Below are 25,630 nucleotides of genomic sequence, written 5' to 3'. Positions count from 1 at the left end.
GGTGGGCCACATCTGGCCCGCGGACCTTGAGTTTGACACATGTGGTTTATACTCTATGTCAGGGGTCACCAACCTTTTTGAGATGAGAGCTACCTTAAGGGTAAAAAATAATATGGAGGGCTATCACATTAACATTTTTTTTTTGTTTACCATTTAAATGATTAATATTATGCATTCAACTGCATACACATTCATTCCAGTGCTTACCCCTAACGATTATCAGTTTTTATAAACAATATCAAAGATATTTTACTGAGCCATCATATGGATACATGCAAGTGAGGTGAAGGGAAGTGAGCCCGCGGGCACCGTATTGGCTGCCCGCGGGCACCTGGTCACCACGTTGGTGACCCCTGCTCTATGTGTTGTTGCAGGAATGTTGTTTTTTTGATTTGCCATTCACTGATATCCTATATGCTAATAATCGAAAATGTTGTAAAATCTAAAATTGTCTCAGTGTAAACTGTGCACAAACCTACAAAAAGACACTATGGGTAAAGTGTGGAACATGTTTACATTAATTGGGTGTTTATTTGACCTCAAACAGATAAACATGTTTAATATTTATCCAACAGTTTCATTGTTCACAATGATGAAATTCTTCATTGTTTTTGCTCAGGGATTTTATATAATAGTGTATATATATAAAATACATATAAAATTGTCTTCAAAGAAAAATGGCTGATCCACAATTTCTTAATCTAGTTTGTATAACCTTGCATTTTCTTTCTCTTTTTTCCGTCATCAACTGCGAAATTGTTTCTGCCTTCCTTCAAAATAAAAGCTCCACCACACGATACAGTCGTGAAGGGGTGGGTTCACTGGGTCCTCAGCCAATCAGCGCCTCTGTTTGGTGTGTTCCCATTCGACGACCTGGCCCACAGGAGTCCACTGAGACTGCAAGCTGGACTCGTCGACGTGAATGTGGCGTTGTTGTGTCCACGCAGTCACGGACATTTCCTCCCTACGAGGCTGGACTAAACTCACCCACACTAGGAACTCACACTATGTTGGATAATTATTATCCTGCTTCAGGAGGAGACGCCGCGGGGCTGTCGCTCTGGCACCGACCTTTACCGACGGAAACCGATTAGCTCCGATAGCTTGCGCAAGCTAGCAACGTTAGCTGTTAACATAAAAGCCACTGACCTCAAACACATCTAAGGCACATACTCGGTGTTGGACACTTGCTAGGTTGGAACCTCATTCTCCCCGTTATCTCAGCGTGGTGTGTCCCGTGGACGGTCCCTGAATATGATATACAATGAGTCAAAGAGATACTTTGGTTCATCTGTTTGCTGGAGGGTGAGTATACGCTTATGTCATACAGGATGCAAGCTAGCTAGCTCGCTGCTAACCCACCGAAGCTACACATTCTGTGTTTTGTAACTAGTTAAATCACGGTGCTGGGATCCGGTTTGGAATGATGTGCTAACCTGAGCGTCAGTATTAACATCGGTGTGTCAGCTGTCAGCCAACGTAAAGTGTCTGTGTACGCATGTGTACTCCAGAGGAGTTGAGCTCAATGTCATACGTTGCAATGACACTTGAGAGGATGAATACACTGCACTTACATATTCAAGCCATCGAGGGTTATTATACAGCACCTTTCTTACATCTTCAGTTTAACACAGTTTACACGTAAAGACACACATAGTGAAAAAATGTCATTGACTTTCTCTATTCTTCCAGTCATTGTCAGTTTTTGTTGTTTCTTATTTGGACATCTCTCTATTAACTGAGTGTAGTGTGTGTCTGCGGAAGTTACCAAGAGTATTTAGCGACGAATTATGAAGAAGTCGAGCATAGACTGATGGGTTCACACCTTTTGAATGTACCCCTCATTTTTCATTGTTGGCCATTTTGAATCCCTCTTTGTCAATGACTGAAACAATTACTTACTAGAGGAGCTAGCTTATATTTTAGCAGAAACTGTAGGTGAAGCTCAATATAGTGAATTCAAGTAATATCTCTTTATCATATAACTGTCCAATGGTTCCCCTGACAGACTTCAAACTAGGCAGTCAACATTGCTCCAGGTGTTTGCTCCCGGCAGTGTGCATATGGGTATGAATGATTGAAACATACAGTGAATGAATGGGTGGATGGCAAAACTTTAGTGTGGTCAGTTTTGAGTGGTCATCAAGACTAGAAAAGCTCATTATAAATACAGACCATTTTCCATTTACTTACTACGACCACCAGTGTGTGTGGTACCGGCTTTGACTTAATTTGATGTGAGGGTTATTGCTACAGAGCCCAAAGAGACAGACATTGCCCCTCACCTTCTTGATCCTTGATCTATTCTGTATGCAGTTTACTGCGGCAACCATCACACACACTTATCTGGCTCACTGTGTCACAGGTTTTCCACTCAAAGTATTTGTCGATTTTATTTTTCTCTGCACCAGTATATGCAGTGCCGACTTTGACGTTGTTTGCATGCGAGTCTGTTGGTTGACGGACTTCAAACGCATGGGATTAGCTCGGTTTGTGTCAATATTATATATAAATAATTAATTATATATAATATTATTTTTATAACTCTTTTCACAAATCAAACAAATCTATTCGCAAATCAAACAACACGTTTTAAGAAACAAAAAAAATATTGATTTAAAGGGGACATTTTGCAAAATCAACTTTTTAATCAATTTAAAGGGGACATATAAAACAAAACTAAAAGGGAAACTGTGTAGTATTCCTGGGTTTATATTAGGGATGGGAATTTCACAAATTTTTAGATTCGATTGTCGAGGTCCGTGTCGAATTTTTTGTCGACTTTTTATTATTATTATTTTTTTAACATCAGCAGCAACAGCAGCAATGCGGGGGTGTAAATGATTCTACACTGTACTACTTAATTTTAGCCTTAAAAACATGGCTGTAATGTCCATTATTGACCATCAGAACGGCGATAATAAAAAGAGGGGCCAAAAAAAAAAAAAAAAAGACCAAAAAACCACTTGCCAGACGGCTCGGGTTTTTGAACCTGCGCTCGTTAGGTGTCCACCAGAGTGAAGTACAGTGATCCTGACTGGGTGAGATGCCGTCTTCATTTAGCGCTCGTGTTATGTCCCCCACTCCCGTCCTAAACTTAAGCGCAACCTCGTTCGCACTGCACGCACACACACACACGCTTGGACGCGCACAGCCCCTGGAGAGAACGAGCCGGTGATGTGCGAAACATCATGTGAGAGCGCAGATAGTCTGGACAGCAGGATCACCTTTACGTGCACAGCTTCTTTAACCTCCATGGTCGTGAACTTTACGTGTTTGTGACACTTTGTCGAGGTGCGCACGTGTCGATTGTTGATCGATTTGTCGACAAAAAAGTCCCATCCCTAGTTTATATGACCCAAAATCCACTTTTGTATACATATTATGTGCTCCTGCATTGTCTAGTCGCTGTATATTATTCTTTGTTTCATTTTCGTAGTGTTTCAAAAAGTCATGTAAAATAACATGGTCGCGGGCCGCTACTGCATTGCCACGACGCCATGTTTCTATGGGAGCCTGTACAGACAAAACGCGAGAGAACAAATCAGTAAAGCGTCGCTTTACTTGTAGCAGAAGTCCCGCCTTCACTCTCTCCGCTTCGTCTGCTACGGCCGCGGTAGCGCGCCCTCTCCCTCGCCTCACGAACCTCATCTGCTGACACTGTAGGACTCTGTGCTGCACTGTGGAGCCAAGAAAAGAACATTTCGCAGACTTCTGGTTTTCGGATACTGTTGCTTTTCCAAATGCTAACTGCTGTTAGCTGCCGGAGACTCAGCAACACTGACATAGTTTCCTGTGTCTCATTTGCATTTAAAGACGGGCACTCAAAACCAACTGTTCTGAACAGAGTTGTTTTGGGGTGATTGAACTGCTGTATTTTGACCAAAGCATGCCACAGCCATGTTCATTAGGTTAATTTTTAGCAATGCGGTGTAATATGTCTCCTTATACCTTATGTCTCCTAATTATTTAAAAATATTGTATTTTGTTGTTTGTAAATACTTTGTTCTGTTCTTTGTGCTCCCTGGTTTGTTCTTTGTACTGTGGTTTTTTTGTTTGCTGGCCTTCAGAAGCTGTTTGCTTGCTTTGTGTGTTGTTTGATTCCTGATTTTGAAAATATAAGTGGTGTTTGATTTGTGAAAACTTGGCAGGTGACTTCCTAAGGGCACAGCGTGTGTGCAGTGCAGACTTAAATGTTTGAATAAGAAATCTAAGAGAATGGATACGGGCACTGTGCAAGTATAACATGGATCGCATGAACTTACAATGGTGTCTTTTAAAGCAGTGATAACAGTGGCCCGAGGTTGTACACACAACCACAGACAAACATACATGCTGCAGTGTGACTGATGCAACATCTGAGCTGTGTGACTACATGGAAGTGCAATCTACTAGTCTAGTATTCTCTGCTGGTCTGCCCAGTATGACTCTGGGACTACATTTACATCAATTTTATTTAAATGCAGTTCGCACATATAAGGGTTTACACAGTTGTTGCTTCTAGACAGACAGATCTGAACAATATGATTTAGAATCAGTTGATCATTTTTGCATTGTCACTGTCAGTTTCACAAAAAGGAATGTCATGGCAACAAATTTTGCATATTATCGAGGGATGCACAGTGTTTGACTTTTTTATGAAACTTCTCCAGTTTCCTTGCACAGTCCAAATACATGCAGATTTGGGGATTAGGCAAACTGGACACTAAATTGATGGTAGATGTAAGACTGAGAGTGAATGGTGGTTTGTCTCTATGTGGCCCTATGATGGACTGCCGTCCTGTCCAGGGTGTACACTGCCTTTTGCCCTATGTGAGCTGAGATTGGCACAGCTCCCCCCGTGACCCTCAGTTAGAGGATTAAGCGGTAGAGGATGGACGGATGAATATGAATCCTTAGTAACATGTATCTGTTACCGTCACATTTCCTCTGTATCCGTAAACTTTCAGAAAATGTGAAGTACAGAGGAAAGCTTGTATGCAAACCAAATGAAGTTGAGAATAAACAGAAGACTAATTTGTTTAGGTTTAAGAATCTGAAAAATAAATACAACTACACAAAATAATATTTTTACATTTAATGCGACAATAAATTGCAGCTATTATATTGTTACTAACCCTAACACTGCACATGCATGGGAAAATTAAGCTGCCAAGTAACAGCGCTTCCAGGATAGAAGAGCAGCTATCTGCGTGGCGCGTAACATCGTCGCAGGATTAATGATTTGACAAATTTTTGTGGTTAGAAAAAATCATCAGCCCTAGGTGTGGCACTAAGACGAGCTTGTTTTTCAAAAGAAACGCCAAGCATTCCTTCCTGACTAGTTCTTCCTCTTTCTATACATTGCAGGGTGCATTATAATATGGAACAGCACCAATTAAATCATGGAAAGCCTCTTTGCGCAAAAGTGAAACTTGGCTGCATACGTAGCAGATTATGAACCCCCCGCGACATTCACTTCACACCAGAGAACATTCTCTCTCTTAGCAGTTAACTAAAAAGATTACCTCATCTGATGCGTCTGTTATTCCCTTAATTGCAGCGCTAAAACGTCTTGTACACAAAGATTGAGACTATGGAGTGAAAACAATCAAAAGTGCGCTCTGCTCTTAAGAGTTTGTCACCACGTTTTACTAAGATCTACTCGGATCACCTGCACATCGTGACTGTACTCGATCCTCGTCATAAAGAGAATTATTTGGATATGCGTAGCGAGTACAGTACAGCGCAAGGGCGGTGTGCATAAATAAAAGGGTCTGTCTGCACCAGATGAGGCAGATGAGGGGGCACTACCACTTTTTTATTTATGTTGATTTATTTTACTTTTAAATTTGACCAGCATTGCATGGCTTGTTTTAAGATTCACTGGCCAATCACTTAATTAGGATTGAACTTAGTAAAAACAATTGATAGTATTTATTTTAATTTCAAGAGTGCGTCTTTTTGTAAGACTCTAGTAGTAGGTGTTTCTGAAATTTTCTGTCAGCTTTAAACATTTTAGTTTTAGAAAAACACAGAGAGGCCCTACCACTGGGCTTAGTAGGTTTTCTGGGTGAAACCCTGCATTGTTATTTTTTTCCACATGCTAGAGAGATACGGCGTTCCAGTAACCACACTCATTCTTAGAGAGACGATTCAGGCTGTTTCAAAGGACTGTTGGTATCTGCCTTTTTGCTGACTCACCTTTCACCGTTTTTCGTCCCTGTTTTCCTGACAGATGTGGAGGCACAGTCGGAGCCATATTGACATGTCCTCTAGAAGTTGTGAAGACACGACTACAGTCGTCCTCCATCGCCCTTTACGTGTCTGAGGTGCAGCTCAGTACAGTCAATGGGGCCAGTGTGGCTCGCATGACCGCTCCAGGCCCCCTGCACTGTCTCAAGTGAGTTATCAGCATTTAGCACTGTTGCACACACCATTAGTAAATGGGAGACGTCCATACACCAATGTATTTGTATGTTTCTTATTCCATGTTATTCTGTGCACACATTATAATCTCAATGTGTCTTTTCTTAAAGTATGGCTTAGAACATTGTGGTTATATGAGTTACTGGCACCAGGGGTCGCGTCATTGATAGATATTTTTCTATTATGACGGAAAAAAATTAACACTGTCCGTCATTTTGACAGATAGAACACAGAGGTAATTCACACACAGAACCTTCAATAACCACCTGAGGTTCCGACAGTTGGTATTGTTTTGGAGTTATCAGTGTTTTGGCCATAACTTGTTTATTGACCAACAGCGCCTCCTAGAGGCTCCCACATTACATGTATGTATCAGGATGTATTATTTATACATTTATGCGCACATATTTTATACATATAGACAATTTTTTTATCTAGTAGTCCCTGTTGTACTACAATAAAACATATTTAAATGAATAAGATGGATTTTTTTGTATCTTTAATCAACTACCTACTAAATAGGTATTCCTCATGGTTTGCCCTCTCAAAGGTTGAGTGGAAGTTCTCCCCCCTGAATGTCCACTTGAAGATGAAAAGGAGCCATTGTAGGAATAGTGATATTATTCACATGAACTAAGTTTATAGTGAAGACAGTGAGTGTAATAATTACGTTCATGTGTCCTACATTTCCATATAGAATTATACAGAATTTGATAGTAACATATATCGCATCTGTTAATATAGCCTACATTGGCTTTAGGTTATGAACAACCTTTGTAAACCATATATTCACAGTATAAATTAGGACTTCTTGATGGAGTTTCCCCTGAAAGATATTCTTTTGTTGGTGCACCATTGGGATATTTCGCAACAGCAAAAATCATATGATACATCAAATAGGCTACTGCTCTTAAGTAGTGTTTATTGGTTTGCCTTATTGACTGCAATTATCTAATACAATGTTATACGGAAATAAAGTGATAATGCAGTTGGTCTTCAAATGCTGTTGGTAATATGTTCCCAAAAGTTAAATTCAACTTGCCTAATGTCGCCGTTAATGCCTAATGACCCAAGTAGAGAGCCAAATAATGATGTCGGCCTATGTATATTACAAAATATAAATGCATTTGTCTTTTTCTTGGCTGATCTAATTATAGATTTTCCATTTAGTTTTATAGATGACAACATTTATGTATGCTGAAACGAAAATTAAGAAATCACAGGTCTCGTAAATACAGCAAGTTTTGGATGTGGGCGGGGCTGAACCTTCCAATCCGGATGTGGGTGGAGATGTCCAACTCCGCCTTCCTTTAGGCCGCAGCCAGTAGTACTTGGCAAATGGCGAACTTGGAGCAGGAGACCCGCTCTGATGCTGTTGTTGCACATGCCGCGGTGGCCCCACAGCCCGACATGCGCGAGGGCAGCGTTGAAAATGACTAGTACTGAAAATAACTAGTAAAACTAGTAAACCCATGAGATGAATCAAACATTTCAAGGTAACATATGGAGGCAATTATACTTAAAGTTAAAAATACGACATTGACTACACAAAATTGATTACACTTACCAAACTATAATATCACTGTGATAATGGTTTCCAGTTTATTCGTAAGTAGAACATCAAATCAATTTAAGTCAATCATCAAAGTAGTGTATTAAAAAAGATAACTAATAATTTGTCTGTGACAGACAAATTGTCCCTTGACGGAGTGACGGACACTTAAAAAATATTTTGTGCAGTCGGAGATGACGCAGAAGCTCCCCGACAGGCTCTCCGTCGACGCAGAGGACTCTGCGTAACCTATGCAGAGCACTTAACGCAGGAGTATGAATTGGGCTTTAAGGGTTTTAAAGAAGCTATTTTGTATACTTGTTCTGTTGGAGTACCAGGAACGTTGCATTTTAACATGTTAAAATGACAACAACTCAACTTCCTGGGACACGACGTGCCTGTTACCAAACTGGTACCAGTTGTGCCAGAACTTTATTACACTGTGTGCTAATAACTAAGTGAATTATGTAACCTCTGGTTTCTTCAGGCTTCATTAAGATGCTATTTGAACTGGCACTATCAGCAAAACAACATATTGAAAACATGAAATATATTACTTCGTCCTAAAACGGAATGAGGGTAAAATTGCAACATCCTCCAACACGTTACCAGAAACACATAAACACAATACGTAAACTGTATTGTAGAATCATAATATACTAATGCTAAAAGTCTGTTTACAACTGTATCTGTTTGTGTGTGGCTTAGTTACAAAAAATGTAGCTGATTGTTTTTTTTTTATATATATATAAAGCAACACTAATTGTTTTGTTTGTGTCTTTTTTAAACAGATTGATTTTGGAGAAAGAAGGCCCTCGCTCACTCTTCAGGGGTTTGGGACCAAACTTGGTGGGCGTGGCACCCTCCAGGTCAGCTGGTATATCATTGACTGGTATTTATTTGCAGACAAATCAGTTAAATCAGCTTCACACTGAACATGCACTTGCACTCATTTGACTTCACCACATCTAATCTTCTCGACAATGACATTGCACTTGCCATGTTGACACATAACAGCCACATAACGTCTTTGATTCTCTGCTTTCGTCTCTACTGCAGTGAAAGACTAGTTGAGATTAGGCAAACCAGTGTGGTGACTAACCCACAACTTAACAAATCCTGACCCATAAATTACAATCATTTCAAAATAAGTTGTCATTCTAGGCTTCTTAACAGGAAGCACCCATTATAACAACAAATAATGAAACGACAGCAATGGTAAACTTTCAAGTTGTGCTTTTGCAAAGAGATTAACTTTAGTATCAAAGCAAAAGCAGCTTAGCTGCTGGATGTTTAATGTCAGGTGTATTAAGAGCTGTTATACAGGCTAAAATAGAACCCTGGAGCACAACCAGGTATGTTCATTGCTCCACCCTGAAGTTTTGTGAACTTTACCTTATACTTTAACCCTTTACCCTCATGGACCAGAAAAAACATTGCGTATCATGAATTGTCTCATGTGCAGGAGTATTGTCCTAAGACATGGTCACGTGGTGGTGTTTATGTTCAATGACATGTATTAGCAGTCATTTCTTGAAAAGGGATGTGATGTCACATGTATTATTTGAGCAATAAATAAACATTAGTGGTCCTGTGTGTTGTTGTTTTATAAAGCTGAATGGCTGTGAGGAACATTGTGTTACAATGCATTAGGGACCAGGCCATTTAGATGTCATGCATTCTCTGAAAATGTTATGTGCTCTTTTGGAAACATGGCAACAACAGCACTGTTAGGATATGTGTATGTGGACGTGCTTCTTAAAGCGGACCTAGAGTGGTCCTGTTGCACATATATTTTAGTTATGGAGGTCTACTTACATACATTAACTTGTTTTTATGATCAAAAACCTCCTAGTTGCTGTAAATGAGCCGATTGAAATCCTCTTTTCTGACGCTGTTCCTGAGTCGGGATATTTCAGAGTGAACTCTCACCCCCAGAAGACAGAGTCTTGTGATTGGCCAGTACTATTCAGCACATCCGCTCTCGGAAGCACAGCTCCCCCCTCTGGAATGGTGGATGCACTGATCCTCATTATCAATACATTGTTTTAACAATGTTTAAAAAAAGCTTCTTCACGACCCCGCCGCAGTCCCTTTTATGACTTTGACCCGGAGTCAGACCCAGAGTCAGAAGACACTGTCGCTCGTGAAACGCCTCCACAACGGACGTTATTCTTCTTCTGCGGTTCAATGTACGCAACCGGATGTGCCCGGACTAGTGCCCGGAGCAGGGCGATCGGCTGTTCAGGAGAACCGGTGTTTACGTAACCGGACCGGATTTTTTTAGAGATCTCGCTGAGCCCGAGATTATACAACACAGCGTTCTCAGCAGGGGCTGAACTGTTTGTTTAAAACCTCAGGGCTTCTTAAACAAGGTAATGACCCAGATACACACTAAAAAACAGCGTTAATTTGAACTTCCGGTCTAGGTCCACTTTAACTGACTGCACTTAGTTAGATTACATTTGTCATGATTGGGACACAGGCAAAGTGGTGGCTAATGGCAGTGGGGCAGGTCCCAGCGCTAAGCGTTTGTTGAGTGTTTGGTCAGCATGTTACATGACTGAATACTAGAGGTGAGCAACCAGGCCTGCTAAGCTGTAATGACACAGATTTAAAGATGACTTCAGCACAGATGGACACATTTCACTCATGATTGTAGGAATAATCAGCTCATCAGTGTTAACGGCTTCAGCTGCTAGAAGAGAAAAGAGAACCATTATAAACATGATCATTACAAACCATCTTAATTAGATGTGCTTTTCTACTGGAGGTCCTCTTTGTTTTGCTTGTCTGGTTTAGTGCAACGGCTCATTAGCTGGACCTGACAGGCCACAGTTTGATTAGGTCATGTGGAAATAAGTTATAATGTAAACTGAAACTAACCATCTTTAAAGTAAAACACAAAAGGACAACATGCACTGACTGACTAGGGATTAATATTTTTCCTAAGAATGAAATGTATTAAATCCTGGGAAAAGAACACAATGTTCTTGGTAATCCTGGAAAATAAGAATAAGAAAACAAGTTTTTCCTTTTTTAAGCCATAACCCTAGCTAAGCTCAGCTTCCCAGTCTGAAACTTTTTTGTATAATTTTTTTATTCTGGCTAAAGAAAATAATTTATGTCCATCACATACACACAGTGCACAGCTTTGTCCATGCAAACCACTCCTCGGCAATCCCTAATGGGTACATGGTCTTTGGTCAGCCCAAGACTTTATGGGGCCCTCAGTTGAATTTGTTTCGAGGGCCACCTCCCACCACCTTGGTGTAGCCGGTTACTATTATTGATACAAACGTAAAACTATAAATTGCATTAATTAATCCCATTAGTTGTGTTATTTATACCAAACCAGTGTCACTCTTGTTTTTTATCCTTAGAGGGCAGATCAATCACAAAAGTGGCCTCGTATTAATTTGCACTTTTGTATTCAAAGAGAAGCACCCAGTGTGGTGACGCTGAACATGAATTAAACAAGTAAACCAGTTTAATGACTTTGGTTTCTAAAACTTAGATTGATGTGCAAATGTGCAATAAATAAGCAATCTTTAACTCAAAAATAAAAACGAATAACACTAGCTCAACTCTATTAAGATATCTAAAGATATCTAGATTTTTTTTTTATATATCTTAAAATGTTTGGTTTTTTTCTCCACACACTTTAGGGCCACCCCTGGTGATCAGGGTGCAGGTGTCCCTGTATGTGAAACAAGCATCTAATGTACTGTTTAGACCATGTTCATGTTGGTTAATGGCGCAGGGGCTTTCTGATGCACCAACATAGTAATATCCCAACATTGCGCCAAAATCACACCTCATGTTAAGAACAATGGACGCACACATGCTCATCCCACCTTCAGCGTCAATCAGCGCAAGTGAACGAGACTCTGAAAAAAGGAAGTTTGAAGCGGCACCGTCTTCGTATAAGTCCACTGTGTGAGATCATTTAGGATTCAGCGTAGACTACGATAAGTATGACAAAATTAATGTCAACAAACGATCCACTGTGTGCAGGCATCCGTTATGCAGCGCAGTGAAGTTGGTTTGAAGTTGGATATTCGACAGACACTCGCTCTACAGCGCCACCCAGAGCTAGCGTCATCCCCCGTCTCTTCCACTTGGAGCAGCATGGTGTATTTGTAGTTGTAGTTTCTGTGAGTGGGTTAAAATTGTGTTTATTTTCATTGGATAGCACTAAACTTTATTTTTAATTTGTGTGGTTTTATGTTTGCTGTCCCATTTGATCCGATAGTGCACTATTGTTTAAATAAAGTTTGTGGTTTGATTATATCTGCGCTTTTAATTATTTTTACAATGTAATATTGTCTTTGCTTGTCTGAGCATTTTTATATTAAGATATCGAAACTGCACCGATACCGTGGCGCCAAAACCGTGATACATACAGAACCGTGGGAAAACTGTACCGTTGCATCCCTATCAAATACTATAATCACGTGTATTGAATGTTCTTTGTTTTATGGAGAAAAAAAACAATGTTTTTTTTTTACCCATTTCCTGCCATTAAAATTACCTGATTGGAATTCCTCTGAATCCCGTTTCCCGTGTTTAAACCCTATCAATGACGTTCTGTTTTTCCGTCGTTCTTTTCTTTTTTACTTTCAACAGAGCCATCTACTTCGCTGCTTACTCCACTGCCAAAGAGAAACTGAATGGCTTGTTGGAACCTGACTCCACACAAGTTCACATGGTGTCAGCTGCAGCGGCAGGTAACTATATATCTGAGTTAAAACAGTGACAAGCACCACCAAGTACTGTTTTTCCATAGATGGTAAACAAGTGAACATTTGCAATTCGCTTATAGGAATTGAGTAAATAGATCTTGACTGGTTAGTGCTGGTTAGCTTAGACATTAATGGTGTTGCATATAATAACAGATCTGTGTGATAATTTTTTTCTGGTATATTGATCAATGTGTATAGAGCATGCAGTATTTGAAGTAGGACATGTCTTGATTGTCCTGATTCTGCTGAAACTGTGCATTTATTTTATTTAGGGATTACTCAATAACTCTTTACTACTTTTTTGTGTCTGAGACAATACTGATGTCACATCCGCAAATTTATATTGATATGAATATCACCTCGATATGTTTTTTTTTTACCCATTTTAAACAACTTGGCTCATAGTTTTCCAACTGTTTTGCAGGGCTTCACAGCCCTCACTCACAGGACAGTAGTTGTGGACATCTCTCTTTAAAGCATGTTGCCATAATATGGCAAAAAACATGACATTATATCATGTTGTTTTGCTATTTTTTATTTGATATCCAGTCTGGTGATTTTGGCCGGTATCAAACTGATACAGAGTATCGTATCAGCTCATCCCTTATCTTATTTCCTTCACCTTTTTGTAAAATATACTATAGTCTCAGGCTGTTAAATTAAACCTGTAGCAACCTTAGAGGCCACATTTAAATATTATGTGTATTCTCAAATGATTTGTGTGTCAGGGGGTAGCTTGTCTATTATTGTGCCACTGTGATCCAGTTGGGAATGTGGAAGCATTAGAATGTGGGTCAGAATTGCAGCAGGGAACTTTTGCATGTGTGATGGTGAATCAGTCAGAGTCATAGTGTAGCACAGCATTATTGAGACCTTTCCAACACTGGGTCAAGGTCAGTATGTGTCAGTATGACTGAGCCGAACTTACATTATTAACTTAACAATCATAGACATACACTTGATAGAAATAGATATTAGCCATGAAAAATTAAAATTAATAGAATTTTACAATATTGTTCTGTGTTCTAAAAGCGCTCTAAAACACACTGATATTTCATTTATATTTTTATTCTTAATTTGTTAATTATGTAATTTAATAATTAGTTGAAAGTGTTGTGTTATTGTAATAATAGCAGTGTGGAGTTCAAGTAGTGAGGTCATTTATCAAAAATTCATGATAAACCAGTTGTCAAACAGGTGGCCAAAGGCAGCAAATGTTCTACATGCTGGTTATATTGCATTTCTCTCTTCTCAATTGCTTTAAAATGTCAACCAAAATCTGGAAAACATGGAAGAAAATGGAAAATTACCATTCGAATGGATCGAAGAATTGCCAAAATGGCGAATATCAGCTCCAGGGAGATCAAAGACGCTCTAAAGATTCCTGTTACAATTTGCAAACAAACACATTGACTGGCCTTAAGAGAAATGGCACAACATTTTGTAGACTGATGAAAGCATGCTTGTTCTTTTTTGGTATAGGGGCCGCAGACAGTTTGTCAGATGACCCCCAAACACTAAATTCATGCCACAGTACACTATGAAGTTGTTGAAGCATGGTGGCACAAGCATTGTGATATGAGGATGGTTCTAACTCTATAGTGTCTATTTATCATATGCCAGGGATCATGGATCAGTTTCAATACATCAAAATACTTAAAGAGGTCATGTTGCCTAATGCCGAAGAGGATATGCCCTTGAAATTAGTGATTCTACGAGACAATGACCCCAAACACACTAGAAAGTGAGCAAAATCTTGTTTCCAGACCATAAAGATTAATGTTATAGTGTGGCCAGCCCAATCCCTGGACCTGAATCTAATAGAAATCCTGTGGGGTGAATGCTTTAAAACCTTTAAAGAAATGCAGAGAAATTTTGGAATGTAGTGCCATGGTCCTGGGCTGGAGGAAGTTGGTCAACTCTATGCAACAGAGACTATATTATTTTTCTATATATTTTAACAGCCTGTTATTACTTTTTATTAATGTTCTGTAAAGGATAATTGAATAAATTATTTTTTTTTTTTGTATGGAAATTAAAGCTATCATATGAATTTCTGAGCTTTACTCACTTCTATAAAGCACACTGCTATTATTCTGAGCACGGGGAACAGCCCTACACTGAGCATTGACCTCACAACATATACAATAATAACTACATACGAAGGGATGCACCGAAATTAAAACTGTTGGCCGAAACCTAAAATCAGGAAACACTTGACCATAAACCGAAACCGAGATTATTATGCCAATTCTGTATCATTTTTTAATCTAATTTTGTTGTTAGGGCTGGGACTGTGTGGACTTACCTCACTAAAGTCAAGGTATTGCAATTATAGTATATTATATTATAGACAGGCCTTTTTTTCCTGCTTACCGCCCCTGTGCCGTTCCCTCCTCCGTCTCCAAGCGGGCTCTCCATATCAACACAGACTGGATAATTTCTCTACGCACAGCTTTATCCCCACATCCAAGTATTGATCTTTATGATGAGAATCGAGTACAGTACAGTCGCAATGAAGTGCAGGGGATCCGAGTAGATCTAGTATAACGTATATAGTTAGCTGTGTCAAGGATTGTGAGAAGAGAGAGAATGTTCTAAAGTGAATGTCGCGGGGAAATTTCACCTTTGCGCACCTTACCTTTTTGGTGTTCCAAACTTGGACAGTCTCTAAGCGGGAAAAGACAGGTGTGTGCTGGCCGCAGTTTTTGCCTCATCACAACCTCATTTTGGTGCTTTTGTTTGTAGGTGATAAAAGTCTTTAAAAGTATTTTTCGGCCGATCATATTTGGATAATTTTTTGGTGCATCCCTACTACATACATAATCTATATTGTGTAAATTAAAGCTGTAGTTGCAACCAATTCTGTAGTTAACCCCAATTCTCTGAAACATGACTTTCATCATCACCCCCTCCCCCCGGCCGTAATTAGTTATTGTTAATATGCTGAATTGTTGTGTTTTTAGCTGTTTGCTTCCAACCTTCTGCTGTCTTGGTTGCAGGGATGGTCATTTTCCATAAACATGGTGGGTTTAAATCCTGTTGGGGAAATTTGGTTGAAGTGAAATGGTTGCATGCAGGTCTTTTCCGCTACACACAAGCCTGTGTCTGTTTTAGGCTTTTACCGTAGCTCTCCTCTTGCAAGGGCAGGAGACCCCCGCACCACCAGGGGTCTCTAGCTGCATCTGTGAGGAGTTACTTGAGTCTGCGTGAGTACTCATCACAGATCCCCCCCTCCTCTTGTGTATCTGCTTTTCTCTCCCTCTCTACACACACTCCTGTCTTTTTTTTCTAGGATAAGAGTCTTGTTTGCATGACACATACAATTTTATTGATTTTACTGCTACTACACATAGTTTCTAGAGCTCTTCTAGAGCTGCCCATTACATCAAAAGTTCATGTTTACATTAACTTGAGCTACATGAATGCAGTTTAAACAGTATTTGTTATCTATGTAAAGATAAAGTTTTTAGGACAGTTTTCTGTGTCACAGACAGTTTGACACGTTTCTAGATTTTGAACAAAAATATAATCCAGGCATTTTCTTTTTCTTCCACAGGTTTTACAGCCATCACCACAACTAATCCAATATGGCTTATAAAGACTCGTCTGCAGCTGGACGCAAGGTAAACTCAACACTGTGCTATACATATTTTAATATTTAATATATTACAGACAGAAAAAAAGTCTGTGGCTTCAAGGAAGACACATTTTAGTAGAGAATTCTTCATTATTTTTGAAAAGCCCAACAATCCACAATTTTGATCCTCAGGAACCGAGGCGAGCACAGGATGAGTGCGTTTGAGTGCGTACGGAGGGTGTACCAGACTGACGGCCTGCGAGGCTTCTACAGAGGGATGTCGGCCTCCTACGCGGGCATCTCAGAGACCGTGATCCACTTTGTGATCTATGAGAACATTAAACGGCGCCTCATTGAGGCCAAGGCACCACAGAACATGGAGGAGGAAGAGGAGGTGACCAGAGATCCGTCCGACTTTGTTGGGATGATGCTCGCAGCCGCCACCTCAAAGACCTGTGCCACAACTATCGCTTATCCTCATGGTGAGAATCCAAAAATTTATACTCTAGGAATGGAAACCACAGTGCACCTCACTATGCGATATGATTAGTGCTGGGCACTTTAACGCACAACGCGCTTCCATGATGACTGACCGGAAAAAGACGCATGGCACCGGAATCCAGGAACCGCTTACCAGTTAGCTCCGTTAGCTTGTTAGCAGACCCCTCAAACTGGAGTGGTCTGTTTGTCAAACGAAAAGAGCAGCGCTACAAATAACCAGCGTACCTGTGTATGTGTGCGTCTGTTTTTAAAGTTTAGCGTTACTTTAGAGAGTCATTTTAACAATCGGGTCACTTAAACATGACGTCACACACATCTTTTTCCGGTCAGTCGTCATGGAAACGCGCCATGCGTTATCGTGTTAACGTGCATTAACGTAGACGCCGTTAACGTTCCCACCACTAGATATGATACACGGTCCATGATATCAATTATATAACGATACAACAATTCTGCGATAATCAATATATTGCAAGACAGTCATGTAGTGATACATCATAAATCTGTCTAATGGCACTTTACACTACACAGTCCCAGCACGGCTCGACTCTACATGTCTTGATATAGTTACTACATTACCTCCTGAATGTGGGCGAAGTCATCATAGCAAGGCTGCACAAAAGTTCTGTGACTTTGTTTTATACGATACACACACACACACACACACACACACAGACTAGTGACTTGTAAAGCAGTTGCTTTACTGAATCTTTTGAATCAGTTCATTAAAAACATTTGTTCAGTACTTCCTCCATGACCTTAGCACAGACTCCTTCTGACACAGTCACTGATCTGAAATATAGCTGAAATGTTTGTGATGCGGCTCACGGCTCTTGATCGCCGCTTTTGGCAGTGTCGTCACTAAATACACCAGACTCCTCTGTTAGATATTGTGATTTTAGATATTTCCTTGCTAAATGTGGGAGATAAATGCAATTTTCAGGATTTTTAAGTTGTTTTAACTGATCTAAAGTTCGGCATTGTCCAGTTTGATTCTTGTGTTGCTCATGACCAAGGTAGTATGACTAATAGAATAGCTAAAAACAACTGTGCCGAGTCATACTGTGTCGTGGAAAAGCGCATAACTAAAGAAAACAATACATTTGTGAAAAGTTAAAAGTGCAGGATTAATCCAACGTAGAGAACAAAGTGCATGCATGTACGTCTATGTATTGAACGTGGATTGGGCCTCTCTTATCGTATTTTTCTCCTCCATTATTCCGCTGTAAACGCCCTCTTCAGCCACATAACTTCCGACCAGGTTTCCCTCATTCATTTGAGCAGTGAAACTGGCAGAGACTGTTTTATTTTAGAGCTTAATTTATTCATTAAAATATCGATATTTGCCCTGGCGTACCGATTATCGTATTGCATGTGGAAGGGCAATGATATATCACCAAATCAATACTCTGACCCACCCCTAATACTCCATTAAAGCAGTTTTTTGTTTTTTTTACTTTTGCAGAAGTGGTCCGCACCAGGCTACGTGAAGAGGGCACAAAGTATCGCTCTTTTTTCCAGACTTTAACAACCGTGCCCAAAGAAGAGGGCTATCGTGCCCTGTACCGAGGCCTCACTACTCACCTGGTACGGCAGATTCCCAACACCGCCATCATGATGTGCACCTATGAGTTGGTGGTCTACCTCCTGAATGGTTAAGGTCCCCACCCTTCTTTTCAGACAGTATGTGTAACCCTGCTCCCGTTTAGAGATGGAGATAAAAAAAAAAGAGCTACTGCACACCAGTTAGCGCAACAATCTCACCAGAGGACAGGGACAGCATCACAGCGACCTTTTTGCTCTGCGATGAGAGCGGTTGTTACAAATAAGTCTGTAGTTTGTTTCGTATCCAAAGGGTCTGACACGAGGGGGATTGAAAAAGTCGTTGCATCAGTTTTTGGCTGTTTTTGATTTCCATTCCATCCCCTTTTTCCCTTTGGTTCAAAACACGACAACCTTAGATTCAGAGGGTTGAAGGAAGCACCAGCGTTATTCTGCCATTAATAACAGAGGAGAAATACAAAGATAAGTCTTTGCAACATGCAGGATGCAAATAGCAGGATTTGTTGTCATGTTGCATTTCAAGAGGCCCTGAGTATAAAGCTGTCCAGATTCAGTCGTGAGCAGTCAAGGGTTCAATAGTTGGTATAAGAGAAAGGAAGAGTAAAGTGAACGTGCCTTGTGTGAAGACAGGATGTACAGTAGTACATGATGAACAATGGCTGCAGGAGGAGGTGGAGCTTAGATAAAAATGTTATGCACTCTTACAGACGCACAAGGTGGAGGCTTTAATTATTACTAGGGCCCAAGATTGTTACAAAGGTCCTTTCGTTTTTCTCCTATCTTGTGTTTTTTGGCAGCTTGAGTGCGCACAAAAACTAATTTAATGCATAAAACCTGATTTTATGTTTCAGCTACTAATTGTTTTAGAAATATTTGACTTGTTATCCCATTGAAAAAGCATATATTTCAATTCTCTTACACAGTAGCCATGTCAACCAAGGTCAAGGGTAGACAAGAAGGTAATGAAATCTTCCTCACCCATCCAGTTTCCTGAGTTAGCAGCAGCACACAGCTATGTTGCTATCCAGCATGCACATACATCAGTGTGAGGGTCTGGCCCCCTCTGCTGACTGCTTGCAATCCAGAAATCCTCCAGTAACGGTCCATTTGTAGTCGGAGCTCAGAATTTCCCACTTGGAATGACAGAGCAACCTCATGTACCCCGAGTTCAAGATTCCATACAATCTGTTACCGCCATACAAGCACTGTTACCTTTACAGCCAACAGTACTGTTGTATTCTTTCACACTAAATCAGTCATACACATAATAGCTAGTCTGACATTCATTTGCATCCATGTTTTTTTCTGACTTCTCAATTGGAACACTGTGAACTCACCCCCATTTCTGACTTCTGAGTTCCAATGTAAATGGAATGCAGATATAGTTGGAAATATTCGGTGTGTTTACATGCATATTAAAAGTCAGATTTTAGTCGGCGTGAAACAATAATTTGGTTTCCTTAATCCCATGTAAACACATTAGTCCGACTAAAATCGAGCTAAACTATGTCAAACTAACATACCTGGATAATGCGATTCAAAGTCAGACTGGAGTTGTACTTTGTGTTCTGTGCATTCACCAAAATGTCCGCCCCGCTCTTTGACACGGAAGTAAGAAATTTGTATCACAATTTGTATCAAAAATATGTGCAGCAGGTACAAAACATACAAGAACCACAGCACGATCCATCTCACCGTTAACTGTTTTTTTCCTGTGATGTAAAGGTCAACAGGAAAGGCACTAGCTTATAGGGAGAAGCAGCGCCACCTATGGAGTCATACGTACACGGCCAATAAATCTATTTTTCTCCTTGATTAAACTGTACTGACTGTCTCAGCGATTCCCCACTATATTTTTCCTGCGTCCACCATCTGTTCCTCCGTTTTTTTACCCGATTCCAACAATTCATAACAAAAATTTCCATTGAAAGGCAATGGGAAGAGTGAGTGACCTAAAATGGGCGAAATAGGGAAACGATAGCTTGCAATAGCTGACTCGGCATTCCAACCATTGTCATTGGTGACCAAAAAAGGGCAATAAAGAATGCAAACATGTACTCGGGCATTCCCAACATGGAACATGGAGCATGTGCATTTCCCTTGTGAAATGCACATGTTCCAGTTCTTATTGTTATTAGTTCTGCAATTATTCCTAGTTTGCAAGTATTCCAGTTTATCAAATCTGATTTATGCATTTAAGTTCAAACCATAGACGTCCAAACATGCATCACAGTCGGCCATAACAAACACGTGTGTGATATCTTCCATCATCAACACGTGTGAATGCAGCATTTAAACACATGATGTAGAAATGTAGTTGTACACTGGTGTTGTGTGATTACCTCATAATGCAGGGACGCACATGTATTGACTGCTCTTTACAGGAAATCACTTGTATGATGAGTATTAATTTTGAAGAGAAAGTCGAAAATCCCCCAGACTAAACCAGAATATAATCCACTGTATACAAACTACTGCAGTTTAAATAAGAAGGAGCAATAACTCTACTAAAAGCAAAGAAGCAAGAATGACACATAATTGTCAATTAACAGAAATAGGATTAAGTAATTGTACTGATAATAGATGCAAGCAAGGTTGTTTGTTCTTATAGCACTTTTTCAATGTCTGTACAATCTTCCTCTTATTTTCCTAGGCTAGGTCAGTACAATCCTCATAAAAAAAAAAACAGCATGTGGAGGTAGTGGAAGAAGTTGGCAAACAAATATCAACCTCCATTGTTCTAAAACAACCCTGCTTTTCAACCTTTTGTGTTTGTTTGGGTTTTTTGTATTAGTGGATGTTCTTATATGCTGTGTTTCCATTATGGTACAGTATGGTATAGTAGGTACAGAATGGTAAAGCCCTGGGGCAGGCTTGTGTTTTGACCGAGAAGATTACCTTTACTTGGTAGGCGGGGTGCGGGCTGGGCCTAATGGCCGCGCCAGCAAGTGATGTACAGGTTTCCACAACAGCGAGCAACATCATCATTCATTGTTGCAAAAACGTCAGCTCTGTATGAGAATAGACTCACAAGGGAGAGACGGTTTTCTGTCAAACAATCAGCTGACTGTCATGGGTGGAGCCAGTTCTGGCCATATGCTTTTTTGTTCTGGCAGCCCAAAGGAAGGGTGCATACCTGAATCATTTTGATTAGTGGGCAAAACGAGACATTCAAGAACATCATTATTTCCGGGCAATCAACATTTTTCATTATTTTCTGATGTTTTATGGACCGATCGATTAGAAGAGAAACCGAGAATCGATTCATTTCATAAATTGTTGGTTGCAGCCCTAGTGTGTATCGTACTGTACCAAACCAAACTGTTCCGCTTGATGGAAACGGGGCGACTCTCTGCCTTGGTCACCTTTTGGCATTTTAAACCAACGTTATGTCAATCCCTTAGCAACTGGGACATGCTTGAAATTGAGCTCTCAATTAGGAAACGTCTGTAATTCTGAAAAGTTACTCACATAACTGTCGCACCGTCTGCAAAATGGCCAGGTGCTTCTCCAAGGGCACCAGTGTGTGCAGTGCTGACTTTGATGTTGTTTGGAAAAGAGATATTGGTAGAAATGTGACAAAACAGCCACATTGAATGGGTACCACACTAGTTTAACTGAATAAAAATAATTACTTGTTTCCATGATGAATGACCAGAAAAAGACATGCGTGTCGTCATGTTTATGTGACTCCCGATTGTTAAAATTAGTCTCTAAAGTAAGGCTAAACTTTTCGTTTATTAAACTGATTGCTCCAGTTTGAACTGTCACTGATGACCTGTTTATAGGTCACTGTGCTCCAGTCGTCAGGTCGTTGGTTTATCACACGCAGCTCAGCTTTTCTCACCTTCTCAGTCCTCTGAAACTACAATGTGATCAGTCAACACTCATACAGCGCACACGATATATACATTTAGATTAGCTTTGTACAAATCTGTTGACAAATCAAAGATGTATTAAAGGAATAGTTCAGTTTTGTTGTGTGACTGCACTGCTGACCATTCTACCTGAAAACATGGCTGTTTGTGTAAAATCTACACCGGCTAAAGTCTATGATGTCTTCAGAATATGTTTGCTTCATTTTCAACTGCACACTGAAACTTGTAAAATCACTCAACCTCCCGCACCAAATTCCAAACAGAAAGGCAAGGATGCTGCATCATGGCTTGTCGGTCTACTTTGGTGTTTGAAATTCTTCATTTAGTTTCCCCCAAGTGACACAGATGTACCACACGAGGCAGCAGTGCACCAGCAACTCCTGTTATCCTAGCAACCTAAAAACACAGATTTTTTTTATGGACTTTGGTGTGGGAAAGTGACTGGTTTACAAAGAAAAAAGCTGTGAAAAAAAGAAAAAGTAGTGAATATATTCTTAAGACGACGTAGAATTAAGCAGGTGGATATTTTAGAGGGAGAGTCTTTTTATGAACACCTGAACTGTCTCATTTAATGTTTGCAGACAGTGCCGTCAACACACACACACACACACACACACACGTAGTGAAGTGTGAATCCATCATTACTGTTGGCAGTGAGTGGATGTTTTAAAGTCCATGATGTAATTAAAGGGTCAGTTCACCCAAATAACAACGATTACTGGCTTTTCGTCATGCAGATGCTTCTGGGTTTATTTTCCCTCAGCCGGTCACTTCAGTCCAAGGTAACTTGGGATTTTATTGTATTTATTATTATTCATTTGGGTGAAACTACCCTCTTTTTTTGCTGTACATTTCTCTGCATCTCCTCCACTTGATTCAGTTATTCTTTTGTACCCACATTTTTGCAGTGAGTGTGTGTACGTGACAATCATATGTCAGTCAGTTGTGTTTTGTGTGTATCTGACCACGGGGGTCACAGAGAACAGTCGCAAACAGTGTTGTTTTTATCTCTCGACATGAATTGTTGCCTTTTCTTGCCTTCCTATTTGTTTGTTGTCATTTTGTTTCCATGTTGTCATTGCTGAGCCGACAGTGAACGAGGCTCAGTCTATGCATTCTCTGATTTTGGAAAATGAAATGTCAATAAAATGGATCCACTGCAAGTAAATGTTAATGCCTGAGTGTTTTTTATTGTTATTCTCACTTTGAATGAAAATCATAAAGATTCTTTGATTCACTCATCACATCAAAACAATTCAAATGTAGCAGCACAAATGAGCCAGGGTGTTTTTTTTTTTTTTTTGTTTTTTTTAAAGTGTGGTCATCCGAAATCTTTGCCCACTCAAGTCTATAATATCTATCTCCATTTAATTTAGCAAGTTTGTTTGGAAACATACGTTTGCATCACTTATATGTAAATCTGTCACAAATGACGCATACTGTGACATGAAACATGATAGTCATTGTACTGTATTAGACCACAAATATGGGAGTAATGTGTGTGAAGTATTTTAGATATTTTATAAACACCTTCTCTATACTTCTACATCATCTATGTCATTGTTTATATTATATTGCCATTGTAATTCTTTTTTTTTTCTGTTGCCTATTTCTTTTACATCTTATTTCAGTATTTGTCAGCTCTCAACTCTGCTGCTCTAATCTAATCTAACATAGTGTAATCTAATTTAATCTAGTCTAATCTATTCTGGTTCTAATACATTCGTGAAAGTTGAGATATACCAGAGAGAAATTTACCAATCAACATTTGGGTCATAATAGTTATAGCTATCTTTAAAAAGGTGGGTTCCCACATAGAAGTATGGGAAACACTGGTTTTGGAGGAAACAGATTAATGTAACGTGACGGCATATGACTGTAAGTACATTTCCAGCCACCAGGTGGCAGTGTCGGTTTAAACTTTGTGTGCATGTTATCAGATGTACCAAGCCAGTGCTGCTGCAGGACAGAACAGGAACAGGTGGAAAGGGGAAAAAAAAAACAGTTTCAATGTGCTTCACACACAAAGTTATAATATGAAATAAAACAGACGGCTACGTGTGACCTGTGTCCTCTAAAACAGTCACGGTAACACAAGTGATGACACAACCTCTGCTCAGAGACACACTCACTCACCTCACATGAGCACAGCTCATATCCTGTCCTGAACGTCACATCATCACATCACGCGCGCACACACACTGTGTCAGACTGAGAGGACGCAACACAAACAGCATGTTCAACAAAACATACACAACAACCTGCCAGAGACGACAATGTGCTCTGAATAATAGAAGAGAACAGAAAATGCCCTGGGGCTTTCACTGTGCCAAAGGAAAGGAAAGGAAAAAAGGAAGGAGAGAAGACCAAAGGAAAGGAAAGAAAAAAGGAAGGAGCGGAGACCAAAGGAAAGGAAAAAAGAAAGAGGACCAAAGGAAAGAAAGGAGAGGAGATCAAAGGAAAGGAAGGAAAAAAGAAAGTAGAGAAGACGAAAGGAAAGGAAAAAAGAAAGGAGAGGTGATCAAAGAAAGGAAAGGAAAAAAAGAAAGGAGATGAGACCAAAGCAAAGGGAAGGAAAGAGAGGAGACAAAACTAAATGAAAGGAAATGAGGGAAAAAGAAAGGAGACCAACTGAAAGGAAAGCGGAGGAGACCGAAGGAAAGGGAAGGGAGAATAAGAAAGGAGAGGAGACCAAAGGAAAGCAAAGGAAATTAGAAGAGAGTAGAGGAGACAAAAAAAATGAAAGGAAATGAGGAAAAAGAAAGGAGAGGAAACCGAATGAAAGGAAAGGAAAATGAGAGGAGACCAAAGGAAATAAAAGGAAAGTAGAGGAGCCCAAGAAAGAAAGAAAGCAAGCAGAGGAGACCAGAGGAAAGGAAATGAGGAAAAAGAAAGGAGAGGAGACCAAAGGAGAGGGAAGGGAGAATAAGAGAGGAGAGGAGACTAAAGGAAAGGAAACGAGGAAAGGGAATGAGGGAAATAAGCAAAACGAGCAAAGCGAACAAAAGATAGGAGAGGAGACTAAAGAAAATCTTGTTTTCCCTTGTGTCCCCACTGGCAGCCATGTTTTCATGTTGTCTCAGGCTGGTTAGCAGAGCACAGGTGCACAGGTAGAAAAACTCAAACTTTCCCTTTAAGCTCAGTCCACATGTTTTGTGCAGAATCAGATAATGTCTTTCTTTTTTTTGTCTCTCAGACAATGGGGTCTTTTCATTTTGGTTCTATGAAAGACGCAATTAGAAGCAGCTTTAATCAAAGACGTCCTTCTCGACACCACATCCATGTTCTGTCGAGAATCTTCTGACGCCCGTGTGACCACGTCACCTTGTGCTCTCCCTCATCTGAACCGAACTTCTCAGGAGTGTCTGTGGAGACAGTGTCCTGCAGGTGAGTCATACACTGA

The 25,630-nt window shown here is 40.0% G+C and overlaps 1 protein-coding gene across 1 annotated transcript; it reads left to right on the top strand.

Moving 5' to 3' along the window:
- The first annotated feature begins 1,005 nt into the window (after window positions 1-1,005).
- LOC310925344 (solute carrier family 25 member 36-A-like) lies at window positions 1,006-19,653 on the top strand. The gene is made up of 7 exons (XM_083887287.1): window positions 1,006-1,305; window positions 6,218-6,382; window positions 8,752-8,829; window positions 12,590-12,690; window positions 16,265-16,331; window positions 16,478-16,767; window positions 18,252-19,653. The coding sequence occupies exons 1-7, from the start codon at window positions 1,265-1,267 to the stop codon at window positions 18,443-18,445; spliced, it is 936 nt and encodes a 311-aa protein (XP_083743413.1). The 5' UTR covers window positions 1,006-1,264; the 3' UTR covers window positions 18,446-19,653.
- The last annotated feature ends 5,977 nt before the right edge of the window (window positions 19,654-25,630 follow it).

Source organism: Microchirus variegatus, assembly GCF_963457635.1.
Source record: "Microchirus variegatus genome assembly, chromosome: 3".
Taxonomy (NCBI): domain Eukaryota; kingdom Metazoa; phylum Chordata; class Actinopteri; order Pleuronectiformes; family Soleidae; genus Microchirus; species Microchirus variegatus.
The sequence above is the reverse complement of the archived record's forward strand: the minus strand, read 5'-3'. Positions and strand labels throughout refer to the sequence as shown.